Source organism: Phalacrocorax aristotelis, chromosome 1 (assembly GCF_949628215.1).
Source record: "Phalacrocorax aristotelis chromosome 1, bGulAri2.1, whole genome shotgun sequence".
Taxonomy (NCBI): Eukaryota; Metazoa; Chordata; class Aves; order Suliformes; family Phalacrocoracidae; genus Phalacrocorax; species Phalacrocorax aristotelis.
In genome coordinates this window covers 135,458,313-135,479,723 of record NC_134276.1, presented here as the reverse complement: position 1 = coordinate 135,479,723, position 21,411 = coordinate 135,458,313, and the positions used below count along the sequence as shown (strand labels likewise).

General features: G+C 46.9%; 1 protein-coding gene across 1 annotated transcript in view; it reads right to left on the bottom strand.

Annotated features, from left to right (window-relative positions):
• Window positions 1-21,411, bottom strand: part of LOC142065034 (alpha-2-macroglobulin-like) — a 29,295-nt gene extending 7,884 nt beyond the window's left edge. Inside the window, exons 1-21 of the mRNA XM_075110758.1 lie at window positions 21,248-21,411; window positions 19,410-19,593; window positions 18,190-18,349; window positions 17,255-17,307; window positions 16,702-16,722; window positions 16,165-16,333; window positions 14,993-15,077; window positions 14,046-14,169; window positions 11,913-12,027; window positions 11,564-11,673; window positions 10,889-11,047; window positions 9,263-9,490; window positions 8,860-8,923; window positions 8,225-8,367; window positions 6,258-6,407; window positions 5,443-5,613; window positions 4,692-4,833; window positions 2,813-2,909; window positions 2,249-2,477; window positions 1,853-1,979; window positions 1,098-1,219 (exon numbers count right to left, since the gene is read on the bottom strand). Coding sequence (XP_074966859.1) covers window positions 1,098-1,219; window positions 1,853-1,979; window positions 2,249-2,477; window positions 2,813-2,909; window positions 4,692-4,833; window positions 5,443-5,613; window positions 6,258-6,407; window positions 8,225-8,367; window positions 8,860-8,923; window positions 9,263-9,490; window positions 10,889-11,047; window positions 11,564-11,673; window positions 11,913-12,027; window positions 14,046-14,169; window positions 14,993-15,077; window positions 16,165-16,333; window positions 16,702-16,722; window positions 17,255-17,307; window positions 18,190-18,349; window positions 19,410-19,593; window positions 21,248-21,336 — 2,742 coding nt within the window. The 5' untranslated portion in view covers window positions 21,337-21,411. The remainder of the gene's footprint in view (window positions 1-1,097; window positions 1,220-1,852; window positions 1,980-2,248; window positions 2,478-2,812; window positions 2,910-4,691; window positions 4,834-5,442; window positions 5,614-6,257; window positions 6,408-8,224; window positions 8,368-8,859; window positions 8,924-9,262; window positions 9,491-10,888; window positions 11,048-11,563; window positions 11,674-11,912; window positions 12,028-14,045; window positions 14,170-14,992; window positions 15,078-16,164; window positions 16,334-16,701; window positions 16,723-17,254; window positions 17,308-18,189; window positions 18,350-19,409; window positions 19,594-21,247) is intronic.

The following is a 21,411-nucleotide window of genomic DNA, read 5'->3' as shown; positions in this document are numbered from 1 at the left end:
AAATAAACATGATCCAAAGTGTTTAGTGTTGAATGTGGCAGAAGGATGGGAAAAGAAAAGGGGCACGCTGCAGGACTGTCGCATGGATGACCTGCAACTATTGTACACATCGAGAGATACTTAACATCCTTGTAACAAGAGGACTGCAGCATTACAGCAAGTGCTTTTGTTAGAAACAGCTTACAGTTGCTCTAGAGGGCTGTCCTTAACAGATGTCTGCAGTGCTATTTATCATAACGCTGCGGATGCTTTAAGGAAAAAAAATTGTGTCTATCGATAATAGAAAGGGAAGACATTGTACACTGTAATATCTGGGGGTGCTACTGGATACATATGACACAGTAGGCAAACATTAGCGGGTTTTATGATACGGAGAAAAGCTAAGAACGTAGAATCTACCTGCCAGATTACCACACCCCGTAAAATCAACTAGCATTTTCCTACAAAGGATATCCAATACTGCCACATAATACTTCCTTCTGTACCACATTACATCAGTGACTTTTCTTGCCACAGGAAGTGGATAAGCTGTAAAATCTGAAGAGGTTTTCAGGGACTTCTATAATATCTGGAGTTTGAGGGGACTTTACAGGCATCAAATTTCCATAGGTGCTTGTGAATCCCCCACTTTCGTCCTGGTGCCAGACTATCGTAGCAATCCAGAACTGCATAACACTTGGCTTAAGAGGCAGTTTGCTTGGCCACTCAACTAGCAGAGAGGCAGCAGGTGATGACTGGCAAACTTACTGGAGGTGTCTCAAAAGGAAGAGAGAGGCTGTAAAGAGGGTGTGTTGAAAAAGGAGGTGACAGGTAGGAGGGAAGGATGGACTGGAGTAGGAGCCCTGCTACAGTAGGGGATAGGGAAGGTTTAGAGTACTGGGAGACACATTGCACAGCATTATTAAGCTGCAGTCTTTATGCGGTGTAGGGATGTATAAAGATGCTGTAAGTATAGAGATGATGATGTAAGTATAGAGATGAACCTTTCATGGGAAGGCGCGCCTACATGAGATTATCTATCATCCTGTCCAGTTGCATCACAGTGATGCTCTAGCCTGTGGGAAAGCTCAGTCCTCCCTTTCCCACAGCCCACATACCTCCACCAGCAGCTGTCTGATGACCGTGTCCTTCCGCCCTTTCTCAGGGGTCTCCACAATGACATTCCCACAGGGCTGCTGGTTCTGCAGGGCCTCAGTGCTCACCGAGAGCTCCACCTGCCCTGGAGGAAACAGGGGTCAGCCAGCCCTGCCAGGCAGTCACTGCCACTTCCAGGAGTTTCAGCCTCCAGGCCCATGGCTGGGGATTCCCCAGCACACCTGGGCCCTGCTTTTCCCACGGGAGCACAGCTGTCTGTATCAGAATCCATCCTGGAGCAGATGAGCTGCATTGCCATTGAAAGGTGACTCTATTTTATTGACTCTTTTCCAGAGCCTAGGACACCACAGCACTGGGACTCACCAGCCCCATTGCTGTTGAGCACACTGCTATGCCACATGCACACCACAGCTGCTACCACAGCATGTAACAACAGTGAAAACAAAGTATGAAGATCCCATAGGGCAGTTGTCTAATCTCTGGGAGAGGTAAAGCTGACAGAGTATCCCTGCTGGCCAGCAATGTCTCTGGCTTCAGAAGGTGCTGTCCAAGGGCTGCAAGGCTTGATGGCCTCTGGTGCCACACAGAGCCTTGGACACTAGGAATCTACCGGCCTTTGCCTCCCAAATAACCCCAGATGAGACAGACACGCAGCTGCAGTGCTTCCCAGGAAACTGTGTTGCTCTAACACCCAACACTGGATGGGGAGAACAGCACAGGGAAACCATCCCTGCAGTTTGCACTTTGAGACCTTTACCTAGAGATTTGGAAGTCACCAGCCAAGCCACAGTTTTCCTCTCGTTCTCACAGAGACAATGAGATTTTTCTTCCTTTCCCACTGGAGCAGCCAGGAAATGAGCAGACTGAGCCAGAGTCACACTGACCTGCCAGTTGTAGAGAGAAATGCAATCAAGGAAGGGTGATCATGAGAGACAGGGAGCTAGGAAGCCATAGCAATAGCCATTTCTTCAGTAGCAAAGGAACAGGGAGCTGGAGTTGTCGGTTCTGCATTTGGAGGACGTAGGAGGAATAACATAAGCATTTCAGGGGTGAAGGGTCCAGGGCTACTCAGAGATAAGGTAAGAAGGCTAGGTTAAGGTAAGAGGTGTACAAGAGGGTACACAGGTACAGAGAGGAATTGAATCTTACTTACCCTGATGCAGGCAGTCAGGTAGTTGAAAACGGTGGCTTTCAGCGTGAAGGACTCACCACGCACCACAGAGTAGGGCAGGGTGAGCTCTACAAAGAAGGGCTGAAAGGCTCTGAGGGACACTGTTGGGGACAGGCCAAAGCCCGTGTCTGCCGAAGTACAGAACGCATTGGCTTTCCACTCGGTGATGGTGTCAGGGATGGTCACGCCTAGATCAGCATTTCCCTCAGAGCTGGTGAAGCACAGAGAGCAAGGACAGAGGGATGATTTTTTATGGCATTTTGGTGACTATTTGTGCCCCTTCCGGCCTACTGAACAGTACTGCCTGTGGGAATGATGGGGCACGATATGTTTGTTACTGTAGGGCCACCTCATGTCTTCTTCCAGACCCTTGACCACTCCTTGGACAAACCTAACCACAGCTGAAGGTAATTCCATCTCAGAGGATTGCCAAGTGATCTCTACAAACACTGAAGGACTTTTTGGCATTGAAAAGGCTTGGCAAACATGTAGGGATTCATGTCTTCACCTTATAAAACCAGTTTTATTAAAAAGGAAGGTACTTACCTTACAGATACTAAACTCCAAATCCAAGTTTCTGGGAAATACTTTCGGACTGTCTCGGTCAGCTCTTCAGGAGTGCTTAACGTGTCATAAAGTCTATCTGCATTAACCGAATGTGATGAGATGGAAAAGTTATCAACTACTGATAATTCCAAACAAGCAAGATCTACATCAGCACTGTGCTTCACCCTGAGAAAGCAGTGACCTATGTGATCATCAGAAGCCTTGTTGGCAGCTGATGTTTGCTGTGGCTGTGGTGAGCACTGGTACCAACTGCGGTGAGGTTTCAGGGTCAGGGTTTATTAGCAAGAGCTAGCCTTCTAGTATTTCTTGCTCTTCTCCAGTGAACCTCTAAGTACGTGGGGCAACACTTTACAAGGTTTAAAAAAGGATGTTGGAACAAAGAGCTGTAACAGAGAGGTTGGAAACAACCTCTGGAGATCATCTCATCCAACCCCCCTGCTTGAGCAGGGACACCTAGAGCAGGGGGCACAGGAACACATCCAGGCGGGTTTTGAATGTCTCCAGGGAAGGAGACTCCACAACCTCTCTGGGCAGCCTGTTTCACTGCTCTGTCACCCTCACAGTAAAGAAGTTTTTCCTTATATTCAGGTGGAACTTCCTGTGTTCCAACTTGTGCCCGTCGCCCCTTGTCCTGTCATTGGCCACCACTGAAAAGAACCGGGCCCCATCCCCTTGACGTCCACCCCTTAGGTATTTATAAGCATTGATAAGATCCCCCCTCAGTGTTCTCTTCTCCACGCTGAACAAACCCAAGTCTCTCAGCCTTTCCTCATAAGAGTCCCCTGATCATCTTTGTACCTCTCCGCTGAACTCTCTCCAGTAGTTCCCCCACAGAGATAAAGAAGAAAAGCTCATAACTAAATTCTAGTTTTGCCCATCTTTACTTTGGTTAAATCAATTTCTAATTTTAGATAAAAATCATGTAGCTAACAAGTATCTGTACTATCTGTGCAACAAGCACCTCCAAAGTCTGAGAAGGTCTCAAGTCAGGAATGAAAGATGCTATCAGAGCCGTATCACATAGCTTCTAGCAAGAGAGACAGTGGCTTGCTTGCATTGTCTATCACGGTATTTTACTCCTTTTACTGCTGCCTATTTCAGTTTAAAATAATTAAAAAGCACCTATCCTGCATCTTAGCAACCCGTGTCAGAAGTTGAAATTGTCTTAAAACTAGATATGTACAAAAGTACAGGTTCTTGTGCCAAGGGAGAACTCTCTCAATCAGTTATCCAGCTAGAATAACCTAGATTTTCCAGGTATTTCCCTTAATATCAGACTCTGGATGATGACATGACCAGTTCTCTCTCCCACACAGCTACAGTGTAAGAGTTGAGATAGCCCTTAGAAATAGGGTGGGTCCATTTCAGACTGGACTTCTGCCACTCGCAGCTTACCATTCAAAGCCTCCAAAGTCTACCAACTTGTCACTGAAATTTTTCTCATCAATTCATCTGGTCTTGACCATCCATAAAACCGGGTGAGTCAATGAGGGCAGACTGAAGATGATATTGGAAACCCCTTAAGCGATATCTAGGAAAAGAAGTCTAGTGCAAAGGCCTAGTGAGCAGAGAAATCATCAGCAGAATAATATCCTCTGCTCTGCCACAGTCTTTGAAAAGTACCTGGCTCTGCAGATTTCTAATGTGGAATTATCAAAGCTTGTCTGTAGACCTTCACAACCCAGCAACAGGGATATGTCCCATACTCATGCAGAAGCTGACGTCTGTGAACCCACTACTTCAGCACTACTTCCAAGGGTTCAACCCACAACCCCAGCTCTTGTTTGAGTATTCACCCCAAAATACAGTCAGGATCTCTGTTTAGAACAGAGCTGATAACAAGACCCAGTTCCTTTACCGGCTGTCCTCATTGCATACAGAGGTCCTCTAGACATCATTGGAGGTGGTGCAAGGTGGATTCCTGCAGTCACGTAATTCTCAGTGCTGCAATACCAAGGTTTCCTCACCTTGGTGTTTGTGAAAACCTTTAAACCCATTTCCTATGGGAGAGAAATCCAACAAGTTTATTTGTTACTGAGTCCTGTTGAGGTTTACACAGCAGAACTGACATTGGTATTTTACTGCCTCAAAAACAGAAGCTGTTACTGTCTGTCGGTTGGACCTTGAGGAAAACCCCTCAACCCTGGGTCTGTGGGTGTCTCAGACAGGCCAAAGCATAGATCCCCTCTTTCTCTAGGGTACTGGGTCCAGTCCAATTCCAGCCCAGGGGTCAGGATGAGCCAGGAAGTACATACAGAGTTTTGTCTCTGGAAGGAAATGTCTGTGGCTACGATGCAGCTCAAGGGCTTTATCTGGGGTAACTGTAATGGCACAGGATTGTTTACGTCCTGTTAGAACCTCATTTCAAGTCAACCTCAAAGCTTCTCCTGTAAGAAGAAACCTTTGAGACTGATCCCTTCTCCACCAAGTCAAGAGCAAAGCTGGCAAGACGGGTGAAGCTTATGACTCTCACTCAACTTGCCTCTGGATAAAAATCAGTGCCAGATCATTCATATTCACAAACCCTCCCCTTCTTATGTTGCATCACGCCACAGAAGGCTTGAGCATTCTCAGTCCTTCTCCCACTCCACTCCCTAGCCATGCTATACCTTTAGGATGCTGTAAGTGTCCTCTTCATTCATCTCCACTACTGGAGAATAGGTGATCCCATTCAGAACTATCTTCTTCAAGGGGATGCAATTCTCCAGGGGCTCCTCCAAGAGCACGTCTGGACCATGGTGATAGTCATGCAACTCCTTCACTGGCAGCAAGCTGTACACCTAGGCAGAAAGATCCAGGGTATTTGACATTTTCAGTATCCACTCTCGCAAAACACAACTGAGGGAGTTGGATGCAAGCACCAGAACAGTCACCTCACGTACAAGAACAATGCCATGGTCCTCCACGTGGTGGGAGCAATGGGAATCTGGGATCAAAAAAGAGATCCAAATTTGGAGATACTGCCTCTTTCGTTATGGAGAGCAACTTACTCTGGTTATTATGGCTCAAATGTGTAAAAAAATGACAGTGGCCAGCCCACCTGCAGTCCTTTGTCCTTACTCAAGGATTGTCGTTTCCTGCTTGGCATGAGGGGAATAAACTCTCTGACGCTTCCAGACACTACTCCGAGAATGCAGAGGATAACTGAAAAATCATCGTCAAACTCACAACAGTGTTTGGCTCTGGCCAAGAGAAGCAGCCACCTTAAAAGAGCTTCCTAATTGCCACCCTTACAGTTGCACAAAACCCCTAAGAAACAGCTGCTGCCCACTTCTCCTCTTTTTGCCCACTGAAGGAAGACCAGAAACAGCACAGGGCAGCTTTCCTGTGTCAGCATTGACAAGAGGTTCACAGTTTCCACCCCAGCACTGGGCTGCACTTGCTCTGACCAGGCTCCAAGTTGCTCCACAGACTAAGCACTTACAGAGCTGGGTGACAGTTCAGCTTCTGGCTTCATGAGGAGAACGCTCTTGTCCACAGCACGGACAGCGCAGAGGGAGTTCGGGGAGGCTCTGAACAGCAAGTGAGCATCAGAAGAAGGCAGGCCTTCAGAAGGAGAGAAGCTCAGGTCCACCTGTAGCCGCAGGAAAAGTTACGTCACAGATGTCCTACCCTTGCACGATTTTTCCCTTCAGTGGAGTCCATCAGTTCCAAACTTACAAAGCCCACATACACATGCACACACACCCCCACACACATTCCCTCTGTGCTATTGCAGAGCTGAGTTTCCTTCCTGCAGTACCAGGGGAATCAGCACTAACAGTTCTTGGCAACTTCCAGCATCGCAATTGCTTATAAAACTTTTAAGGCAGTTTTGGCGGCCGTGAATGTGATGAGATAATCCCACATAGTGGCTAGATCTGTTCAAGCAGCTGGCCATGGTCTTGAACTAGGACCAGTCTCTGTACTGCAACCAGATCTTGTCTGTGGAGGGAAAACAGGCTTGCAAAGAATGTGCTTAGCAGATTCTTTGGTAACACAAGAAGCAGTGATGCCCTGGAGCAATTCTGCAATATCTACTGGCTGGTAATGATCCTGAAGAACTGGCCTGTTGGTTGAGGCCTGCTGGACTTGTGTGCCTTCCCCAAAACCTAACTCACAACTCTAACAACCCTCTACCAACCTCTGCCCTGGAAGTTCTTTCTAGCAGAAGTTGTTGTCATCACCACCTCACATGGTTTTGTAATAAGACGGCTGACTTGAATAAATCTTCCTTCTCCTCAGCAGTACAAACCCCCCTAACATGCAATGATCAAAGCATCCTTAGAGTAAACAAGTTGCCTGACAAAGCGGCATCAGCTGCCAGTCTCCTTCATGTCCCAGCCCGACCACAGCATGCTTTCTGCTGACACCCCTCACCTCTCCTAGGGTGGACTCATAATCTTGAGACTGCAAAAACAAGATTCTTCAGGAAATGGCAGAACAAGGGCTATAGCAAGCTTGCTACTAGAAAAACTGTCTAGCATAGAGGTAGCCCAAAGTCTGCGCTATCTGGTCTGACAACAGCTTTGAATTCAGGATGCTTTCAGAGAGGAAAGCAGTATCTAAGCATGTAAATCACTTGGCACTTAATGCAGTGCATAGTATGACCTTTAAGTTATGAACAAAAATTCAGGAGACCAAGCTCCTGCAGTGACACCAGTCTCAAGAACGCATTTAGCTTTGGTTTTAGCAGGACACGGGACTGCCCTTAGCAGTGTCCTGTCTATGATTCTGAAGGCCCAACAGGGTTTTTTGAGGTCGTTCTTGGGGCTGCTCATACATCGATCTGCTCTTCTGCATAAGGAATATGTGGGGCTGTAAGAGAGCAATGGTCCACATGTTCAGAGAAAAAAGGCTTTATTTTCCTGCACTCTTTCAGTCTCACCATTGCTATACAAGAACCACTGCGCACTGCTCAGCAGGTTTATCTGCATTTACGTACAACAGAAAATAAAATGACAGGATAAGTTGTATGGCAGTTGAAAGACCTGACAAGTGTTAGCCTGGACTGGGGCTGCATGAGTTTCATTTTTGCCCTGTGATCACACAAGCAGCCACCTCATTGCTGGAATGAGTTTGTGGGAAATGGAGTGAAATACACGGGTTGCAGTATGACTTAAGTCATGTGGCCTCCCTTTTTCTTACCCGGGACCCTCTGTGAGATCAGTGGCTGTGACTAGTTGCTAAGAGGGTGTTTATCAGTGTCATCCCTGCTAGCGCCTTTTTTCCAGCAGCTGCTCTCCAAGCTAGCACAAACCAGTAAGCAGTGAAGCTACCTAGAACAACTGATAGGTGGCTTGTCCAGTGGTAGCGTATCTAAATAAATGAGCCTAGCCAGGCTAAATCTAAATATATGAGCTTGGCCACGCTGCAGTCTGATGGCTGCTCCCTCCACAAGTGGACACTTACCTTATTGCTGAAACACTTTTCTACCTCAAACTTGGCTGAATCAGCAATCACCTCCGTGCTGGGGGCAGTGGTGTAGACAAGCACTTGGGCCACTGGAGCAATATCAGCTTGTACAGGCAGCTGGAGCAAGAAGACCCCATTGGCTAGTAAACAAAACAAGAGCAAAAGGTTAAGGTACAGGAAGCCTGCTCTTGGAGCATCCAAAATTCTAGGTTTGACTTCATGCTGAACTTCAACCCAGCCACAATGAAACTGCAGGCCTCCAAGTGGGATTAATTGGTGCTCCCAGTAATGCATAAGTCTCACAGTCTAACTGAAAAGGCCTCTTTCAAGTCCTGTTTTCCAGTCCATAAGTGTGCTCAATTTTGGTTCAGTTTCTAAAAAGAGACCATCAGTCTGTGTCTCCTAGGAGCGCTTGGAGCCCCAGAAATGCAGTGTCAGAAGTAAGACAGCTGGCACAGGCAATTAGAGCAAATCTGTGCAAAGCCTAAATAAAGGCAGGGAAAAGAAAGCTCAAACTCTTCCCATATGTTAGAGGACGTGGAGACATGGATCCCTGGATATATATCTGTACGCCTGCCACGGTAGCCTAGCCTCCCAGGACAGCGACAATTTGGCAGGGGAGAGGAACTCACCACTTCCCTGGTCCAAATCCAGCATGTGGGTGCCCGCTTGCTTAATGATTCCCTTGGCCATCACCTGAATGGAAAGAGAAACCCTGCTGTGATTGAGGTTACGCATGAGCCAAACCTTGAAGTGGGGGAACCTGAGAGGAGAGCAACTGGGCTGTATGTCTGCTGCTCGCACCCTGCTCAGCAGCTCCATGCCTCCCCGAGGCAGAATCCCACTGCTCACCCAGGGGCACTGGGACATCCTTACTCTTCTGCTCCTAAGACAGACCCTCCTTTTTGTGGGAAAAGAACATGTGAAGGATGATGGGGAAGTGTTTAAAGCCTGCTGCAACAAACCACAGGTTCTGTCTCCAGCCCTGCTACAGTTACCAGTGACAACCTCCCTGTATGGCAGGTGCAAGCTTACCAGGTAGTAGAAGACAATTTTCTTCTGCTCTCCTATGGCCTCTGGAGTAAGGATATAGTTCACGCGGACCTCTGTGGAGGAGCCACAGCTGAGTGTCTCAGACCTGGGCTCAATTTTGAGGAAGCTACTACTAGGAGAGTAAAAGCGCTTTAGTTGCAGATAGCCTTCTTCATAATATGGAGCAACCCAGGAACTGGCATGGCAGTAGGGGTATACTTTATGAGTCGCCTGGAAAATGAGAAAATACACACATAGATCCTCAAACACAGGTGGCTGAACTGGAGCCAAAATTCATGGCCTAGGATTAAAGGTTTGGTATGTTTCATATTTAAGCAACAAGGTAGTTTATGAAAAAGAATCCATGAGCTTGGAAGATGCAAGACAGGGTGGTGGTATCCTTAGCAAGTCATTGGGAATGATCTCACTCCCAGAGAAGCTGGAGTTTGTCTCAAACAAGCTGAATCATAGCAGTTGTTTGTTTACTATCAGTATCACCTCAAGGGCTCTTTACTCTAATATCTTGCCCTCTCTAATATCCTGTTAGTTTAAAGAGACGAGAAATTTTCATTTTTCTTCTCATCACTGGTGCTGGAGAGGGGATAGTGCTATTCAGTTCAGAGATTACCAGTGCAAGCTCAAGCTAAGGGTGCCATGAAAAAGGAGGAAAAGTCTCCATCTGAGAATTCAAAACCTAAATTGAATAGAAGTTTAGGAGCTGAGAAAGTTCCAGGTCTTCTTAAAAATGAGAGCAAGGGGAAGATATTTCACATTTCGAAGGGTGCTACTCCAGCATTTCATGTGCCTCACATGCCCTCATTTCCTTATCTTTCTCACTATACTTGGGAATTCCTTCCTTTTCTTTACCCTGCAAAATTCTGAAAACTTCAAGCACCTAGTCGTAGCTCCTGGATAATTTTTAATGGTTTTAATCTGTGACAAGAGAATTGTTGGGAGAAAAGCAAATATAATTCTAGACGATCTACCCTATTACAGGGTGAGGTATTACAAAATGTGTGTATTGCACACAGATTACATTTTCCACTAACAATAGGATGCTCAGCAGCACTTTTTTTCCCCAGATAAACTAATTCCACACCAGGGAGAGAATTTCTGTGAATCGCTCATACTCTTTTAAGAGAAAAAGGAAAAAAAAATTGATAACTGCTTAGAAACTCGGAATGCTGAATTAAACCCTGAGAACCACAGATTGCCTTAACTGACCACAAAGGATATTTAGATGAGATGCTTGGGAAATCATTTAATTGAAAAGACAGTAAAGCACTAGCAGCACTCCACCATGGGAGTTAGACACACCCTTGAAACAGATTTCTCTAGGTAGGGCTGGTGATCCCTTGGAGCAGAATGGACTATTACGATCTCATGATGTTCCTTCTAACTCTATACTGCTATTGCCAAGCAGAAATCAAATACTTAGAAGCTAAGCGCAATTGTGACATGGCAACCTCGCTTGTTGTATGGCTATTTCCACCACACTGATGTCAAGGTTGGCACAACCAACCACAAACAAGAAGCTAAATACTTTTGCAAATCTAGTAGAAACTTCAGAGGTACTCCCCTCCCAGCCCTGTGAGTCACTTCATCACCTCCTCTGCTCGCAGGACTCACCCTAATTCCAACAGAATCGGAGTCCAACATGGAAGTGTTCAGGGCAAACTGTGCCCTGCCCTCTTCATTTGTGGTGTAGTTGATTTCCTGGTGTCCTCCTAAAGAAATCCTCACAATTTCATTGGCGATTGGAGCACCAGACCCATCCACTAGTTTCACCTGGAGAAGTAAAAACAGTACAGTATAGAAGGAAAGGAATGCCTGATAGACCGATAGACTGATAGACCACCAAGCTAAGGATGCTGGGCTCATGTCAGACAAGGAAGCCTCTACTGCACTTTACATGTGCATCATCTATCTCTTTCAGAGCGAGCTGCAAACTTTCTGCATCTTATATCTTTGGCCCTTTCTTATCTCCGCCTCTGGGTCAGAGAAGTGGGCATGGATATTGACAGGTGCTCACACCCCTCAGGCCTCTTATTAAACAGGAGATTGGAAAACAGAATTTTACTTGACTGGAGAAGAGGAAGTGCAAGGACAGGGGGGTAAGGAGGATGAGGGCTGTACTCTCAGCTGCTGTTCCCTGGTTTGAGAGCGTGCAGGGGACAGGAGGCCCACAGGGATTAACAGCACTGAGGTCCAGCATCTTTGCAGAGCGAGGCATGTATCTGTCCAGGAGGTCCAGTGGCATGATTGTTTAGCACTCATGGCATTCCATTCTCATGGTCTCCCTACCTGCCCGAAGAAGGGGATTCCAGGTTTGTAGTGGGAGTCTGAATGCTCAAAGGTGATTTTGCTAATGGTGGTTGTGATCTCAGAGAAGCTTGTTCCTGTCAACTCCACTCCTGCAGGAAGAAGCACGAAGAATTAGTTTGCCTCTGCCTGACCAGAATTACTTTTACTCCAGGCCAACACTCCTTTCCTGGACAAGCAATGTTGTTGATGCTCCTGGCCTCCAGGTAGGAAAACTTTAGGATTCCAGAAAAGCAAGAGTCCGCTTTCCTCCCTCCTTCCTACTTGGCAGGCCCCTCTGCTGGTCTCTCCTGGGCTTATTACATGGCTCTTGGATCCAGATGATTCATACCTGTTTCCTCCTCTTTAATTTTAGCCTCCACATGGAGCTTATTCTCATATCCACTTCTCTTGAGCTGGAATAACTTGGTCTTTACTGTTTCAGAAATGCAGCCATGGTTGTCTGTCTGTTGGAGGAAAACAAACAAGACCGTTATAGTCTCATTTATATAAAGTTTATCCAGCTTAGTGAATCCATCATTGTGCGTTGCTCTGAACTGGAAGAGAAGCCCATAACCTCACAGATCATTCGCTCTGCTGTTTTTATCAAAACTGGAAAAGCACATAAATAACGTGGCAAAGAGCATTTTGAAGCACTTGCAGCAATGTCAGAGCAACGAGTTTGCAAGCTGGAAGATTTTTGTTGAAGTATGTGTGAAGTTTGAAATTCCAAACACTTGATACAGAAGCACAGGGTATTATTCAAGTGTATGCCATGCAGGAATTGCTTGCCAGGCGTCAGGAACACTAGAATATAACTGCTGACTGAAAATGTGCAAGCTGTAAAAGTGATACATAAACCAAAGCCTGTGTATGTGTAGAAAGATGATGATTGCTGGAAAAGTATTGCCAAAGCTTGCCACCTCTCTTCAGCATCTTCATGTAAAAGGCAGGTCTCCACAGAAAAGGGAAGAGATGCCTGGAACAGAGGTTAGCACCACAGTGTTCATATTTTCTGTAAGCATGTATAACAACAGCAGTGGCAGAGGCAATAGTGGGGATCATACTGTAGCAGACCCCAAGGACTCCTGCACCTGGGTGGGGGCAACCCAGGATATCAATACGGGCTGGGGGATAAAGGGATGGAGAGCAGCCCTGCAGAGAAGGACTTGGGGGTACTGGTGGATGAAAAGCTGGACATGAGCAGTCGCAGCCCAGAAGGCCAACTTGTCCTGGGCTGCATCAAAAGCAGCGTGGCCAGCAGGGCGAGGGAGGTGATTCTGCCCCTCTACTCTGTTCTGGTGAGACCCCGCCGGGAGTACTGCATCCAGCTCTGGAGCCCTCAGCACAGGAAGGACGTGGACCTGTTGGAGAGGGTCCAGAGGAGGGCCACAAAAATGATCCGAGGGCTGGAGCACCTCTCTTGTGAGGACAGGCTGAGAGAGCTGGGGTTGTTCATCCTGGAGAAGAGAAGGCTGCGGGGACACCTTGTTGTGGCCTTTCAGTACTTAAAGGGGAACTATAGGAAGGATAAGGATAATCTCTTTAGCAAGGCCTGTTGTGACAGGACAAGGGGTAATGGCTTTAAACCAAAGGAAGGTAGATTTAGACTGGATATAAGGAAAAAATTTTTACAGTGAGGGTGGTGAAGTGGTGGCACAGGTTGCCCAGAGAGGTTGTGGAGGCCTCATCCCTAGAAACATTCAAGGTCAGGTTGGACGGGGCTTTGAGCAACCTGATCGACTTGAAGATGTCCCTGCTCACTGCAGGGGGGTTGGACTAGATGACCTCTAAAGGTCCCTTCCAACCCAAACCGTTCTATGATTCTATGACCATAGGCATGTCTTCTACTTGCTTTCTTGTCCCGGCATATTTCCACGATTGCTATTACCTCAGTTTCTGTCAATTAAGCTAGCCCCGTTGCACCTTTCCATGCTCCAAACACCATTCAGTTTTGCTCTTTGTAGGTTTGCCAGTCTGAAGAGTGAAAAAGTGATAGTTTTTTCCTGCCTGTCTTAACCACTGCTGCTAAATCCATATTCATTTCCGTTATGCCAAACTGCATCACCCCTCCCCTGGTTTCTGCTCCTTTCCTGCTTCTAATACCAACTTCGCATCCCACGCACTGCCTCTAATATAAGCCAGCTCCAGCTCTGCTCTCATCGCTCATGCCTTTCCTATCACTTCTTTCTTACACTCCCTATACTCCATCTGACCGTTTTTTTTGTTTCTTTCATCTCTTCCTTCCCCTTCAGCTTCTTGCCTTTGCACACATCTTTCTTACTGCACAGACCTTCCCCCTATTTTTACCTTTCACACTTCATCTTGCACCCAATCTTCTCTCCTTCTTCAGGCTTCCTTAAAATACATGAACTGTCTCCCCTCCTCACACTCATACTCCGTCAGAGCAAGCCTGTGCCTACCAGGCATGCTCAGGAAAACATTTTCTCCTCTCACTCTACCCACAAGAGCAATCCTGACTCACCTGTCCAGAGAACTCGTCGCACACTGCCTTCGCCTCTTCACCGTAGCAGCTGGTGGCTGCTTGTTCAAACTTCCGGCAGACACGGAAGCTCACAAGGCCAGGAACAGGCTTCCCAAATGTGTATCTACCAGCAGAGAGGATTGGGAGAAAAACACAGACATTAGGAATGTAAGAGGGATGGAGAAAAATTACTAGCTCACCTATAGTGGAGCCAGGACTCTTCCCTAGAGCTCCCTCCAGGACACAGCATCATCAACAGAGGAAATACAAAGCAGAAAGAAAAACGGTAACATTTTAGGATCAACTTGGCAACAGGGGCAGGAGCACTGAAGCTTATAGTCCTGATTGCATCCCTGGGATAACATACAAGCCTGCAGATATCATTTACCCTAATGATGATTTAGTTGAGAGCACCCCTCACCTTGGAGAACATATTGCAAGTATCCACCCCACCGCCCAGTTCTGATGGCACTGGTTTGTCTGTGCATGTGCTCGGGGTCTTTTGGCTTGCCCTTCAGCCTGAGTCATGGCTGCCCCTGCAGGATGCACGGAACATGCCATGCGGAATCGAGTGAGGTTGCCCAAAGAGGGCATCTGCAGCACTTAGGGTTTCCCCTCAGCAACGATGAGCAGAAGCCACAGTTAAAACATTGTTCCCAGGGAAACTAAACTGATGACCTCTTCCATAGCACTGCAGCTGGTCTTAAATCCTCTATTCAAAAAATACCCTCCCAGAAAACAGAAGAATATGTTTCTGCATGTTACATATAGAGTGCCCCAAGCAATAATTGTTGCCTTTTGTCTAATGGTAGATGTAGTCTGGTCCTGGGACCCCAAAAGGATTGAGAAAGATAGTGAGGCATCATATCTCAGTCTACCAACTGGATTTTCAGCAGCAGCTGAAGAAAAACCTGAAACCAAGAAGGACTTGAAAGAATGACACTCACAGGCCACAAACTGTCACCTTCACCTTCTCATCAAGAATGGTGATCACCTTGGGCATTTTTACTGTCACTTCAAATTTTGGCAGCACTGCAGCAGAACAAAGGAGAACAGTCTATGTGGTGGGGAATAACATACGAAGACAGGATTATTACACCAGCTATTAAAATACAGCAGCTTCTTAGATAACACATGGGTGATCAGTCCCACAGCAAAATATAGTAAAATAGAGACCTCAGTCAATAGAGGTCTCTCATAAACATACAGAGCTGGGTCTGCAGCCCAGCCTCTGCATTTCCAAAGCCTGTAGGTCTTTCCCATTTGCAAAGTAGGAAGACCCCATAGCTTCCCTGGTGACTTAGCACAGGGTGACATCACATCCAAACCCAGCTGCAGGAGGGGAAGTGGATGGTGACTGTCTTGGGAGAACTAGGAGGGATTCAGGGCACAGCTGAAAGAGGTCAAAGGACTTCCAGGCTCATCTTCCAGAACTCAGCTCTGCTGCACGAGCCACATCATGTCAGACCGTGTAACAAGGTCTGCAGCTGGCTTGCTGGGCTGGGAAGCTATGTTGGTTGTGACCATGCACGGCTCTGTATTGGGATACCATTTTCTAGCCAAGCAGATGGAACTGGCACGGGGGTGAAGAGTACCAGAGAGAGGTTAAGGCACTAAGGCATAATAGGGCCTACAGGCTTAGCTTGTGGGGGAGTACAGGCAAGATCTTAATTTACAGACAGCCCCAGCCTACAGCAAAAGCTCAGCGCTTTGGGCCTCAGGCAGGGGAGACCCAGACTCATAGTGTGACACTTGACGGGTGTGTAGCCAGCCGGAGATGAGGCTGTGGCCTTAAGTCACGTCTGAAAGGAGGTGAGACTTGTAGTTGCCAGCACAGACTGATCCAAGACACTTGCTCCTCCTGATGGGAGCCCTGCTGAGCTGGGCAGTCAGAAGAGCTGCACTGCTTGGCCTGGGGCTTAGGGAGGGAGTGGAGACAGGTCGCTCAAGTCCTTCAGTCTTCACTCCTCAGAAAGGCATGGTGCTTGGGAGGGAGAGGACACAGAGACATTTTCCCAGCCATGCTGGACATCCTGGCCAGTTCTACCACCCTGTTCAGTTAAGCTTTCATGCCCCACAAGACTAGCTGTTAGGAACTTGAAACTGCAGCAACAGTTACCATACTCCTCCACAGAGAAAGGATGTTGAATTTTCTTCCCAGAGGCCTTCTGTGCCACCACCGTGTAGGTCCCTTGCATAGGTTCAGAGGTGAGGTTGAAGGACAGCTGGATTAACCCCCCCTTTAACTCTGCCTTTGCCCACTGGTACAGACGGTTCTTCTTTGGGTCCTACAGATAATGAGACCACAAGGAGATTGTGAGAACAGTGGGAGTTTGCAATGAGAACTAAAAAGCACTAGCAAAAGCAGTGAGGGGAGGGCCAGCCCCTGTGTTTCAGGAGGCTGCAGGGTAGGAGTGGGGGGCGCTAGCAGAGTTGTGTGGGGATCCCTGGGCTGCACAATAGAAGGAGCTGTAACCTGGGCCCAGAGTACATGGCTGCCACCATATGAGTTAAAGCTCTGTATATTTCAATTAATTAATGTTATGGACCTGCTTCATAAATAAAAAAGACAAGAATCGTCTTGAGGCAACTGGTAGTTATGCTGCCCCGGCTGAGGTGTGATAGATGTGAGCACGAATTGAATGTTTGTACGTACCTCGATATAGACCAGCGGAAACTGGAAGGAGAAGAAAGGAAACAGCATGTTTAGAATTCACCTTTAGACAGAGGGCAAGCAACACAGTCAAATGACCAGGGCTATGACCACATTTCAGGGAACAAGCTGATCACCCAATGGAGTAAGGAAGAAAGTCCCTGGTGTGGAGCAAGAGCATTTTGAGGTACATCAAGACAGGGGGCAATCCTTCATCTCAGGCAGAAAAGTCAGCTGAAATTACTAACTCTGTATGATCTGCTCTTACTCTAGTAAGAGCAGGTGTACACTGTGATAATGCACACTTGCTCACCGCTGAGGTGTTTTCACCAGCACCGTTCATTTGCAGTTTGACAAACCTTTCCAAGAACACAGAAGGCAGCCTTACGCAGAAATTTGAAGAGCAGATCCTGTTAACAGGACCTGAGGTAACCCAGGAATTGTACAACTATCTCAGTGTACTGAGAGCTCTCCCCCAGAGACACTTCTTTCCTCCCTTTCCCCATGTAGATGACTTAAGGCCAAATAACTAGCAAAAAGGAAGTATCGTACTTACCACCTCATTCAAGGGACGGAAGTCTTTATCCAGAGAAACAATTCTGAACAGGACTGGTGGAGGAAGGCAGACAGTGAGGTTCCACAGTGCAGTCACCAACCCAAAAGCATCAGTTGCAAAAACAAATGGTACAACAGAGAACAGAGCCGTTCCCTCCTAAAGAAATTCCATTCACTAGAAAGTTAAGCCCTGCTAGAAGCTTACCCATGTAACAAATTACATTAATAAGAGGATGTTCGCAGCAAACCCACGGCAGCGTGAACACCTTGCTGATCATGGGCTTCAGAATCTCATCAATCAGGACCAAAGTTAAATTTAAGTTGACTTTGTCTGCTTTGCAAGGATACATTTTTACATTGGAATTCACATGGGTCTTCTAGTTCTGTTGTAACTAGACTGACTTCTTAGGAAGGATGAATGCAAGCCAATTACTTCAGCACTTGGCCGCAAGTTTGTGTTGGCTCTGCATGGATAGAGAATTCAGTGTCTCTTTTAGAACACCAGTTCCTGTCCAGGCCTAATTTAGGAGATCAACGGCCCAGAAGAAATAAATGGTTTATATAGTTCTCTCTGTCTTCATTGAGCAAAATCAGCTGCCACTTTGAAAGCTATTTCATGACTTAGTCTGAATTTTGGCCCTGTTCTCTATAGGACAAATACCCAGCCTTTCTCTGATTTTAATGCAAACCCTAACTGCATGGACCACAACAACAGAGCTCTCAGTGACAGAGGCAGTGTGTGCAGGTGCCCAAGATACATGCATGTACCTTAACGTTCCCCAATTTTTCCCATACGGGGCATTAAAAACATAAGCCTCAGCCACGAGACTGCACTTCTGACCCCCGCTGAAAGCACTTGACAACTGGCCAGCACAGTCACACAGTTTTAGGACATATTTTTGCTTCAAATGCAAATCTCCACCCCTTCCCCGGTACCTGTCTGTCCAGGCTTGTAGATGGGTTTGTCTGTCTGGACAAAGACCAAGCTCTCAGAATTCTTGACCAGCACCGACTTGCGGCTCCTGAAATGCAGTGTCGCCCCCTTCACCGTCACAGTGATAAACGTGGCTGGTGGCTGACTATTTGATTTTGGAAGCTGGAGAGTAAGAAGGCAACTATGTTATGGACCAACATTAAAGGCTTCCTGAGCTGAATTGGCCTTCATAAAATAAGAGATCCAATATAATCCTGATGAACCCAACACAGAGGTGAGGGAAAATATTATCAGGAAAAAGAGACTGATCTTTACTTGTCCCATATTCCTGCTCTTTCCTACTGCTGTGCAGTGATTGTGCAAGTATTGTGCAGCAAAGGAACTCCCAGCCCTGCCACTCAATTTTAAGAAATTCTTACTGCCCCCACCAAAATTTTTCTGTCCTTTTCCTTTTGACATTGACAGGGGCAAGGGAATAATCTCCCTCCTCTTTCAGATAACGTCCCCAAACCTTGCAGAACATTTCCTTTTCTAAACCAAACATGCCAAATCTCTATACATCTCTCTCCAAATGACAAAATTCAATCTCCAGCCTATATCTGACAAACCCAGGCACAGACGCCAACCTGCTCAGTGTCCTGAAGGCCAGTTCTTCAGCCTTCAGGCGAAAGATGTAACCTGTGCTCTGAGCCAGATGACCAAGTTTCCTAGTTGCCTGCAACTTGTTATAGTCACTGGGGCTATCGATTACGTTAAGCTATGGATGTCCTGCTTCGTTCTCTTCTTCGGACAGAGGGAAATCACAGCTTTATGTTCTCACAGTATTTCGGTGTTCTATATCCACAAGGCAAAAAGTATCTGAGGTCTAAAAGCTGTACCCCAATTTGAAGGCACTCAGGTGACAATCTGTGGCTGTCAAAGGATGATGTGGAGAGGCAGCTGGAGAAGCTGTTCACCAGCCAGCCATCAGGAGCATCAGTACTAAAACCTCTTCTTTCTCCCGTCCTAGAGAGGGGCTGGCTTTCCAGGATTCAGCATTGCCCATTCAGGTGGCATGCTAAAGAGATCTCAGCAGTGAGAGTGTGTTGAGGATGGACATGAACATACCTTTGGCCAAGAGGGAAGTGAATACCTACACAGTGTTACTCTGTTCATTACTACTCAGTACCCTTACAGTTTACCCCTGGCATAAGGGATCATCCCACAAGGATGAGATACTCACAGAGAACGGGATGCAGGTGAACACATCCTTCTCCGACACCACGTCATTAATCAAGCTCCTGTTTTCCCCTTGATGCTCAAGTGTGGCGCTCAGTGTCACAGACTCATTCAGGTGGGTCAGCTGTACACAGACTTTCTCAGGAGTATCAGTGTGTATCAGAAAGGGCAGTAGCACCATATACTGCCTAGGAACAGGGGAGAAGGACAGGTCAGAGGAACAGGAACAGATAACAGGAGCTGCACAAAAAAAAAAAAAAGCAAATAAACCTATCTGATGACTACAGCCTTCGCAGTACAGGGAGAGAGATGTATTTTCTAGGAGTGTAACAAGACTTTCAGCACATCTGTAACAGCAGGGGAAAGCAGAGGGGCCAGTCTCAAAAGTAAAATACCACAGGAAATCCTCAATGCAAATGTCTGGAAGGGATATGTTTTTCCAGCAGCACTTCCTTCTGGCACCCTGAATAACACCAGTGGGGAAAAATCGATTGTCACCTTTACTAGGCGCTGTTAGTAGGATTCAGGAGCCACACAAGTGTTGGTGCCTAGTGAAAAAAATGCCATTGACTACACGCTGCAAACCATCTCCAGCATTACTCTCATTCTTCACAGAGACCCAAAACTACCACAGCGTGGTGCCAGATCTTAAGCAAAAAACAGTGGAGCAAATTTCAGGTTTTCAGGGAAGCAAGCCCCTGGTCCCTGCTCAGCCCTATGCAGCCTCCCTCCCAGTGGAGCAACCTGCCAGTTGTGTTCCCGTGCCCAGCACTGCATCTGGGAATCAAACCTGATCTGCCTAATGGCAACAGTGCTCCCTTTTGGGTGGGCAAGGACTGGCCTCTGACGGGCATCCCCAGAACAGCAAGCAGCTGAGAAAAGAGCCCTTGAAAACTCAGCAGTAAGGTAAGGCATTGCCTTTAGTGGTAGGGGAAGTTCTGGCACCTTTATGTCCATCAGTTGGTCTGCAGGGAGAAAGCTCTGGCCCCTCAGATCCCAACTCTGCTGTCTGCTTACCCTGCATTTGATGAAACCGCTGCAGCAGCACAGCCTTGCTTTGCTGGGGAGGAAAAGACATTGCCAAAAAGCCAAAGAAGAAAGTCTCTGGGATGTCAGGATTCCTCATGCGCTGCTCCTGCCATACACATGCACACGTGCACAGAACACACACTCCTGTCACATACAAACAGGGCAAAAGGGGGTGAAGAAGCGAGGAAACATAATATACCCTCACAGACCTTAACAGTCACAGCCTTACAGTGCCACATAACCCTGGGTGAGAAGGAAATTTTCCTTCCATTGGCTGAGCTGAAAAATGTGAATTCAAAAGTAAAAGCCATGTCTGGTCATGCCACGTCTCTTATTTGTTCCCTTTTTTCCTCATTATCAATCAAAAAAACACTCCCATCTCCTGGGCATTTCAGCCTGGGAGTAGGGTAGTCAGCCCAAAATGAAACCTTTCATTGCCTTTTCAAAAAAGTCTGTTTCTTAAGAAAAACTGAATGTGTAAACAGTTACAAAAAGTTGCCTTAAAAGGCAAATCGGTGCAGAAAATTTTGTTGAAATGCTCTGAAATTCTCTGAAGCAGCAAAAGGCATTCTTATAAACCTTTCCCTTCTTTTTTAGTTTTTCTGTTTTCTTTCTGAAATTTTACTCATATCTCAGGTCACAGACTCTTTTGGGTGCCCCTGAAGCACTGGAGTTGCTGTTTGTAGAAGATACTTTACCCAGCCCTGGTGTCTTTATTCCTGTGTAAAAGAAAGTGGGCAGAAGATAAGAGCAACAGACAGGAGTAGAACCCAGGTCTCCTGCCTGCTCAGAGAACCCCCCTGCACAGCTTACGGCTCTGTGGTGGGCGAGGTGTCTCCAGGAAGGAAGAAGAGGAGAAGGAGGAAGATGTTTGGTTTCATGAGCAGCCCGTCCTTCCCCATGGTGCAGAGCAGGAGGTGGTGAGTCAAGCAGACACCCAGCCTGGTCCAGTGCTGCTTGTACTCCACCTCGGCTCT